This window comes from Leptonychotes weddellii, chromosome 2, assembly GCF_054177405.1.
Source record: "Leptonychotes weddellii isolate Sample4059 chromosome 2, ASM5417740v2, whole genome shotgun sequence".
Taxonomy (NCBI): Eukaryota; Metazoa; Chordata; class Mammalia; order Carnivora; family Phocidae; genus Leptonychotes; species Leptonychotes weddellii.
Window position 1 is genome coordinate 141,791,472 of NC_138370.1, and position 10,097 is coordinate 141,801,568.

General features: G+C 35.6%; 1 protein-coding gene and 1 long non-coding RNA gene across 2 annotated transcripts in view; one reads left to right on the forward strand and one right to left on the reverse strand.

Moving 5' to 3' along the window:
* FRYL (FRY like transcription coactivator) overlaps positions 1-10,097 on the forward strand; it is a 242,644-nt gene that overhangs the window by 147,254 nt on the left and 85,293 nt on the right. Inside the window, exons 12-14 of the mRNA XM_081812875.1 lie at positions 4,272-4,370; positions 5,377-5,478; positions 8,550-8,756. Coding sequence (XP_081669001.1) covers positions 4,272-4,370; positions 5,377-5,478; positions 8,550-8,756 — 408 coding nt within the window. The remainder of the gene's footprint in view (positions 1-4,271; positions 4,371-5,376; positions 5,479-8,549; positions 8,757-10,097) is intronic.
* The window catches only part of LOC145720199 (uncharacterized), a 204,006-nt gene that overhangs the window by 43,812 nt on the left and 150,097 nt on the right, over positions 1-10,097 (reverse strand). The window lies entirely within an intron of this gene.

A 10,097-nucleotide genomic window follows, 5' to 3' on the forward strand; every position in this document is an offset into this window, starting at 1 on the left:
CTAGGTTATGCCTCTAGGTAACGGCCGCCTGAAATAGCTCAGTGCGACATACTGCATTTACTCATGGCTTTTCCTTCCTACGGTGTGGTGGCCATTTTAGTAGCCTCTGAAGAAATTAAAAGTACTGTAACATGTACCTTGGCATTTACAGGACTGTCTCGATTTTAAATGTTCTGTAGTTGCTGCTGACATGCATCATACTTGTCAAACTATATATTCTAAATTATTTAGAAAATAGGATTATTATAAGTATGATTGCACTAACATCTAGGGAAGCAGATTTATAAAAGCCTTCCTTGGTATAAAAGCAGTGTGTCATTTGAAAATAATTTTTGCAGTTACTAGTAACAGCATGCTATAAATAGGATTAAGGGATTTTACAATACTTAGATGCCAGGTTTTTTATTTCCCACGGGTTTTTTTTCCCTAACCCAACTCAGTTCTGTGTATGTGATATGCTACTCACTTTCAGTATACTACACACTGCTGTGTAAATATTCTTTTCATATATATCATTTCATTTTTAAACTTGAGATAAAATTGACATATAATAACTATGCATACTTAGAGTATACAGTTTGACCTTTGTATGTACCAGTGAAACCATCACCACAATCAAGATAATGTACATATCTGGAGATCCTGGGTGGCTCAGTTGGTAAAGCATCTGACTCTTGATTTCGACTCAGGTCACAACCTTGGGGTTGTGAGATCGAGGCGCGCATCGGGCTCTGCACTGGGCATGGAGCCTGCCTAAGTTTCTCTCCCTCTGCGCTCCCCCCCAAAAGATAATGTACATATCTATCACACCCTGAAAGTCTCCTTATTTTTTTTTTAATTCCTGCTTCCACTCACCCCACCTTTGGGCAGCGCAACTATCGATTGTCTATCACTCCACGTTAGTTTTGGTTTTCCTAGAATTTCATATCAATGGAACTTTACAGTACAAAGCCATTTTTTGGCTTCTTTTTATTCTGCATTATTGTTTTGAGTTCCAACTATGTTGTGGTATATATCAGTGGGTTTTTCCTCTTTTGAGTAGTATTTCATTTACATAGATATACCATGGTTTGGTTATGTGTTCACCTGTTTTTGAATATTGGGTTGTTTCCAGTGTTTGGCTGTTACAAATGAAGCTCCTGTGAACATTTATGCACAACTCTGTGTATGGGACATATGCTTTTATTTCCTTTGGGGGAATGTCTAGGAGTGAGATTGGTGGACCAAATGGAAGGTATATGTTTGATTATTAAAGAAATTGTCAAACCATGTTCCAAAATTGTCCCACATTTTGCTTTCCAAGGGGCTGTGTGTGAGAGTTCTAGTTCTTCCACATCCTCACCAACTCTTGCTTTAGCCAATTGTTCTGGTTTTAGCCTTTGTACTGATGCATGAGCAGAGCCCAAATCGGGGCTGGATCCTATGATTAATGAGATCACGACCTGACCCGAAACCAAGAGTCGGAGGCTTAACCAACTGTGCCACCCAGGCACCGTAATATATTTTAAAAATATGTTTTAGATGCAGATATTTTATCAGATATATGCTCCATTCTCTTAACCGTCTTTGGAAGAGAAGTTTTGATGAAGTCTGATTTATCATTTTGTTCTTTCAGCAGTTGTGCTTTTTGTATCATATCTAAGAAGTCTTTGCCTAACCCAAGGTCTCAAAGGTTTTGTCCTATATTTTAGTTTTAGGATTTAATTTTAGGTTAGTGGTCCATTTTGAGTTATTTTGTGTATGGTTGAGGTATGAACTGATTTTAAGTTTTTGTTTTGTTTTTACATATGATATCCAGTTGTTCCAGTACCATCTGACCATTTGTTGACAAGACAGTTCTTTCTAAGTAGCTTAGTTTTTTGTTTAAAAAATCAATTGGCTGGGGGGCTCCTGGGTGGCTCAGTCAGTTAAGCATCTGCCTTCGGCTCAGGTCATGATCTCAGGGTCCTGGGATCAAGTCCTGCCTTGGGCTCCCTGGAGTCTGCTTCTTTCTCTCTCTCTCTCCTTCTGCCCCTCCCCACCTCTCATTTCTCTCTCTCTCACAAATAAATAAAATCTTAAAAAAAAAAATCAATTGGCTCTATATGTGTGGGTCTATATATCTGATTCTCTTACATTCCATTATGGTTTTATAAATGATAGGTTTATTTTATCAAAAAGAAAACAGACTATTCACATGGCTAAAAACTGGAGTGGGAGGCTATTTGACTCAAACTACCTGCAAAGCTATAATTCATGACTTTTGTTCATACCCATTAAAAAAAAATCTGTAAGTAAATATTCAAGACAGGTATAGAAAAAAATCATGCCAGTCACTGTCATTAATATTTGAAATTCTTCACTTTCCTTACAATTCCCTATCCACCTTTTCTAAACATGCCCTAGACAGGACCTGAATACCACAAATCAATTCATATGAATATATAGATCACAAGCCATTTAATTCAATATTATGAAATATAAGTCTAAACTACAGTTTGATTTGCAACATGAAAATAAATTTCTCCACATTTAAAATTTTCAACTAAAATAAAACCTGAATACATGGAGAGTTACTAACTTCCGCTTCTAGCCAAGATGGTATAATTTATAAAATCATTTATAAAACCGTCAGTTTTGGTCTATTATCATTAGTACATGTACTTCAATTTCTTTTTCTAGAAGTGGTTTGAATTACTGCTTATCCAATCCCAGGTTGTCATTGTGCTTCCCCCTTATGTGAAAATCTGGTTTTGCCGGGTACCTAACTGGGATTAGGTTGTATTTTTAAGGTAATTAAAAGGAGCAGGTTGTAGGAAGAAAGACCCTTGACTGTGGTCCATTAATACTGTGTTGCCTGATTCTTCTTTTTTGCCATGTTTGCTTTGTTTGCTAAGGCAGCCCTAACAAAGTACCCCAAACTGGATGGCTTAAACAACAATTACTGACTCACAGTTTCGGTGGCTGGGTGTCCAAGACCAAGGTGTTGTCAGGTTGATTCCTCCTGAGGGCCGTGAGGGGGAATCTGTTCCGTGCCTCTCACCTAGGTTTCTGATGTCTTTGACATTCCCTGGCTTAGAGAACCATCACCTGAACTCTGCCTTCATTTTTACATGGTGTTCTGCTTGTGTGCGTCTTTGTCCAAATTCTTTTTTTTTTTTTTTCCCAAGGACACCTGTCATGTTGGATTAGGGTCCCCGTACCCCAATAGGACTTCATCCTAACTTAACTAATTACATCTGCAGTGACCAAATTACATCTGCAATTTCCAAATAAGGTCACACATTTGGTACAGGTACGCAGAGTTAGGATTCCAGTATGAATTTGGGTTGCGGGAGAGGTGACAGTTCAACCCATAGCATCCACTCTGCACATAGAGCTCCTTCTGTCTGGAACATTCTTGCCTCTTTAATAACCTCCCCCCCCCCTTTGCCTGGTTGGACTCTACTTACTCATTCATTACATGTATGGAATGCTTTCTTTGTATCAGAGCCTCTTCTATGCAAAGGGAATGCAGGAATGATCAAGGTAGGAAAGACTCCCTGCTCTTCGAGAGCTACTTTTAGTGCAGACAACAGATAGTCATCTAGTATATAAAATACATAGTATGTAGATGGTGATAAGTACTATGGAGAAATGTAAAGTCAGGTGGGGGAGAAGAATTGCTGAAGGAGTAAGGAAGTTGAAATTTTAGATAAAGTGATTAGGTGAGACCTCCACCTCGAAAGAGGTAGAAACAACTGAGCAAAAACTAAAGGAACGAGGGAGTAAGGTGTGCTGTATCTGGGAGAAGAGTTTTTTGGGCAGAAGAAACCAGTGCAGATGCCCTGAAGTAAGACCACGCATGATATGTTCTAGGAACTGCAAAAGCTAGCTGATGCAGCTGGATCCCAGTGCGGGAGGACAGAATAGTGGAGGGCAAGGCCAGAGGTTACCTGGGGAGCTATTACCCTATTTCAGGGAAGAGGAGGTGGATTCAGCAAGGTGTTACCTCCTTGTGGAGGTTTTCTCCAGGGGCCCCTTCTGCGTTCCTGGAGCACCAAGAATTTCCTCTTGCAGCATCTGTTTGTTGTAGCACATACTCATTGCCTGTTCCCTTACTTGCGTTCTCAGGGCAGGGGCCAACTTCCTCTTATTTACTGAACAAGTTGGTCATTTGGCAGTTTGCAGGATTTTGCTGAGATAGTCGTGAATTATTAACCGATTTCAAACCTTACAGAAATTTCTTGTACTTCTTGTATAGTTTTATCTAATGTTTGTAACCATTTTCTTTCTTTCTTTTATCTTTCTAGGCTGTTAAAAATGAAGTGAATGTTCCCTGTTTGAAAAATTTTGTGGAGATGCTTTATCAGACTACTTTTGAACTGAGCTCCAGAAAGAAGCATTCATTGGTATTGAAAAACATTCAAACCTTTCAGTATTTCATTAGGAGTTAGAATAATTGATTTATGAATTCAGGAGAGATTTCAAAGTATTATAAAATATCCAAAATGCAACATAAGAGCAAGTTTTATATATTTTTCCTGCTCTTTTTAAGACTTTCTATTCCTAATTGGACTAGCTCTACAGTTGATAGGTTATTCAGACTTCATTCTAGGTATTTACCTGTCTTGACAGGTGCTTTAAATTATGTATTATACTATTTGGGAAGTTGACTATATGCCTATTAAACCATAAATTCCTTTATTTTACATTATAATTAATTGCACTCAGAAATATTAGATTATTTAGGAACCATTGCCTGTCTAATTGCATCATTTCTATTCAGAGATTTAAGGCTCCCCCCTCCCCCCACTTAACCACCCACTTCATATAATGTTAAAGGAGTTTCTGTAAATTTTTATGCAGCTTGGAGAAAGTGTGGAGAATTAGACAAATACTTGACCACTTAAGATAGAAATCTAATAATGAATAAACAGTGATTGTGCCAGGCATTGAACAAAGTGCTTTGCATTCTTTGTGTTACTTTAAGCCTCCCAAACCTGTAGGAGATACATAATTATTATTCAGCACTCCACATGTTAGGAAAGCGAGCCTTGGATCACTTAATGTATCCACCCTGAAGTCATGCACCTGGCAAATAGAAAGCTGAAATTTTAATGCCAGTTTGTCCTTGATCCCAGGGCCTGGGTTCCTAACCACTGTATTGGTTGAAGGAGCGATGCATCTACGGAAAAATAAAAGCATGAGATGAGATAGATTAAGGAGTTGTTCTTATAGAAAATTTGCCCGTTATCATTTTTTTGTTAGATTACTCTATGAGATCGTACTTCTTATGACAAATGGGAACACTGCCTAAAAACATCTACTTCTCTTTGTTGATGAGAATAAATATAATTTACAGATCCAGTGCTTTTTCATGAAAAATGTTAATCCCCTTTTCCCTGTCTCCTACAGGCTCTATATCCACTAATTACCTGCCTTTTGTGTGTCAGTCAGAAACAGTTTTTTTTAAATAACTGGCATATTTTCCTACAGAACTGTTTGTCACATTTAAAGGTAAGATGTAATCACATTCTGACCTGTAAATATTCTGACTGTAGTATATTCACTTATGCATATATATTGAACAGTATGTAATAAAACTTTCATTATTATTGGTACATTTGAATGGTAATACTTTACCATATTGCTTTTCTTATACATCTTTCTTTCTGTGGAGAATCATGTATTGACATGAATAAACTTTTGACTGAAAATTTAGTTTGTCTTAATGCAAAATTGTACATTTTTAACAACTGTTGTTTATATTATCTTAGACCTAGCAATATTTGTTAATAAATAAATTCCTTTAGAATTGGCAGAGTATTAATCTTACAGAACCCTCCAGTTATTTATTTTGTGTTTCATTTTGAGAAAATTAAGTAATGTCCCAAGTCTGAAAATGAAACAAGCCTTGATAATAAAATGTCACTAAAAGCACATTTAATGTAAGCATGCCCAGCCAAATCTAAAAGCCTCGTGTTGGTTCCACATGGATACAAAACTCCTGAAATGATTCTGCCTTGATTCAAGAGATAGTTGTTACTAACACTATTTGGCACATCCATGTCCGATCTCTCTTAGTGTTGTCAACAAAAGTGTGTGATAGTAGGATCTTTATCTTCCCAAGATATTGTGCTAGCAGGATCTAATAGGATCTTCTTCTGTGGATAGGAGCTCAGCTAATGTCTGACATGGAACATGGCACTGCTCCTTACCTGCATGTCATGTAAATGCTTGATTTGAACACGATTTTGATGCATAGATGGATATGTTTGAATATTTGCTTACAAGTTATAGAAACATGACAGACATGACATTTCATTTCCTGTTATTCCTCTGAGTTAGGGATAACATTGAAAACCTTTATACTTTGAAGACAATGAAAGCAAGCACAGCTAGATTAAATGACTATTCTCTGACCCTATAGGTCATTGGGGTATTTGAGAAATAGGACTGGCTCTTCTTTCCCACTTTGATAATGGTCCACTGAACAACATTATCCTATATATATATTTTCCATGACTTAATATATCATTTTCAAAAGTGCCTTGATTACTTAAAGAGGTATACAGAAAATATAAGTCTTTGAAAAACATTTTTGGTTATGTTTCTCCTAGATACACATCAATATTATTCATACTCTCTTTGCTTTCTTTATGAAAATTCTCAGGACCAAATAGAGCTTATTAAACTTTTTATGTCATGCAACCAGAAAATAGGTTTTATTTAAATAATTGCATTAAACTGTTTTCTGTCCTCATTTTGAAAAATTCATACAGATACAGGGACTGAAAGGGAATTGATCATTTTCTGGGTGGTATGATTTTCCATAATTTTAATAAAAAATTTGTAGACCTGCATTAAGTGTTTCCTGAAAGGTTGCTTTGTTTCATGACAATTCATACTTTTCTGTTGCTTGTTGGAGTTTTTATATATATACGTTTTCACCTAACATATTTGCAGTTCTTTCGCAGTACCTTAACTTTTATTTTTTGTCTTAAGGCTTTCATTTAAAATGCTGTTTTCTTTGAACCTTTACCTCCTGTTAAATATTTCTGGCATATTGTTCATTTTCATTAATGGCAATGTCAATCTGCCAGGCTAAAGGAGATAAGAGCCACCTTAGCATGAATATTTGGAATATAGTTGTCTTGGCCATTAACCCTTAACTTACATTAAGGCTCTATTCAGCAGAAATTTTATGAATTGACTCCTATTTATTAAGTTTTAGATACTGTGGCTACACTACAGTTGAGGTAAGGCATTAAGTATGCAGGAAAAAAACCTACACTAGTTATCTGTTGTAACATATAATTTATTTGTTTTATATATAGGAAAAACTGGTTCAAGATAAAGGCCTAAAGTGATTTTTTTTTTTTTAAGATTTTATTTATTTGCGAGAGAGAGAATGAGAGACAGAGAGCGTGAGAGGGAGGAGGGTCAGAGGGAGAAGCAGACTCCCTGCTGAGCAGGGAGCCCGATGTGGGACTCGATCCCGGGACTCCAGGATCATGACCTGAGCCGAAGGCAGTCGCTTAACCAACTGAGCCACCCAGGCGCCCTAAAGTGATTTTGTTTTGAGATTCAAGTAACCTCTTGATTTCAAAAAGAACTATAACAGTTTTTCATTTGTTAGACTTATGACTTCTTAAAGGTGGTTTTTATTAATATTTACCATATGCTAGATGCTCTAAATATAGTATCTCTTAATTCTTATTGTAAAAGAGGCTGAAAGAAGATAACTAACCCGTGTTCAGGGAGCCAAAAAGTGATAGAGATAGGATCTACATCTAGATCCATTCAGTTCCATAACTTTTGCTTTTTGAGGTCCACCTGTTACCTTTTAATGGACTGTAAGGAATTTTGCTGTACTGAATATTTTCAGAAAATACTTGGCTATAATTCTGGGATATTAAAAGGCATTATCCTCTAGAGCCATAAGAATAAATAGGATACATTTTCAAAACACTTTAATATTGTTCACTTTTTTATAAATGACCGTACTAGTTTTTGAAGTTGGCAACCATGAGAAATGGGCTTTAGTCCTATAGGCCCATAACTAGCATGAGAAAGCATCCATTTATATTCACAGAAAATGTTAAATCTGTTATTTTTGTCCTAAACAGAATTTGGTAGTTTCCTAGTTCCCTATCTTTATATCAGTTAAGGTCACTGTGTGAAAAATGATTGCAAAGTTTCTGAAGAATAATTGGAGAGGGGTGGGGTTGGGGATAATAAGAGTAGATATCCTATAGAAATAATTTGAAGATTTTTTTTTTCTATAGTGCATGCTTATTTTAAAAATTTACACTTGCTCAGACTCAAATGCAGTGCTTTGAGAGGAAAATTTAAGGTAGTTAAAAATTTAACTATTTTCTCTTAGTTCGAGTATTATAGATGTATCCCATGATGCCCGAATTACAGGATTTTTTTCCTTAGTGTTTCTGGCCACTATCTTGGAACTTTCAAATTTCTTCTAAATAGAGACCTTGGTGAAGAGCTGTCTTGTTTTGTGCTTATTTTCATCTAACATGCATGTGCTGCATCTCATGTTTATGTTTGCTGTCTCACATTGCTTTATTTAGATGCCATCTAACAACAGTATCAGAAAACAAATAGAAACCCTCCAGGTGAGTTGTGTTGACGGTACAAAACAAAATACTGCTTTATCTCCTTTAAGTGTGGCTTTTTTTTTTTCCTTTACCCGTTGTTGCATTGCATGTCTAATGTATTTATTCCAATCTGCTTCTCCTCCTATAAGACTAGCAAACAGCAGGGACACTCAGCAGGGATAATATTAATGTGGCCCCAAGAAGATGAATTTACGGGCTAGAAGGGATCATGAATGTTGATTCTTAACCCAAATCCTCAGTTTTAAAATAGTCTGTTTAACTTATTGTCTAATTAACATTACATTAATTACATTGTTATAAATGGAACTTTAAAAAACATTTTCCAATGAAATTAAGGAGGTAGTAGCTTAGATTGTGGATATGATTTTTGATGCTTGTCTTTTTAAAACTTTCATAGGGTTCGGGTTCTAAACAAAATATTTTGGTTTTGGTTCCCAGTAGAAAAAAGGGAAAGAAACATTAAAATGATTGCTGCCAAACATATTGGACATATCAGAGCTTTATTGGATTTTAATTTATGTAACAATCTGATTATTCATTTTATACCAAAATTGTGACTAAGCAATTATATATATCTTTGTTTAAGGCTCAGATCAATTTAGGATGTTTTTATTATTCAGACATGTATAGCAGCATTTTGGTGAATGAATAAGCGATCATTGCTTTATCATTTTTCATCTGGTTTTGGCATTGTTCAGTATAGAGTAACTCTGCTTTGTAAACATAGTAGTCCATCTTAGGAAGTTTGAAAGTCCAGTTTTTTTATTCCAGATACATCAACTTTTAACATAAGATAACCCAAATACTTTATTAACCATAAGATAAAAGAACATTTTTTAATGCAGAATTGGACTTAAATATTTTTAATATATAACTTATATATTAATTTGTATTAGTCCTATTTTGAAAACATAATTTAATAATGTGAAAATACTATTTGGAGTATACATATTATATTTTGATATCTTGGATTTAAATGATAGAAAAGAAAGTTATGTGACAGAAAAGAAAGTACTGTAAAAAGCTTGGTTGTTACTAGTAACATGCATATATTCCACGATACTTTATATGTTACTTTAGTTACATTAGTAAGAAATTAGTAAATACTGGGGAGTGTATTTGAAATTTGGAATCATAATGGATTTAGCAATGGAAGGAGGGATTGATGTTGAGACACTGACCAGCAGAATACTTGATATTCCATTCTTTTTTTTTTTTTTTTAAGCGGTCGGGAGGGGCAGAGGGAGAGGGAGAGAGAGAATCCTTAGCAGGCTCCACACCCAGCGTGGAGCCTTACTTGGGGCTTGATCTCAGGATCAAGCTTGAGGCTTGAGGTTATGACCTGAGCCAAAATCAAGAATAAGTTGCTTAACTGACTGAGCCACCCAGGCACCCCAATATTCCATTCTTAATTATATCAATTCCTCATATAGATGTGTAAAATTATATTTTCTGGTGGCTGTTTTTTTTAATCCTCAATTGTTACCTTTTTTTTTTTTT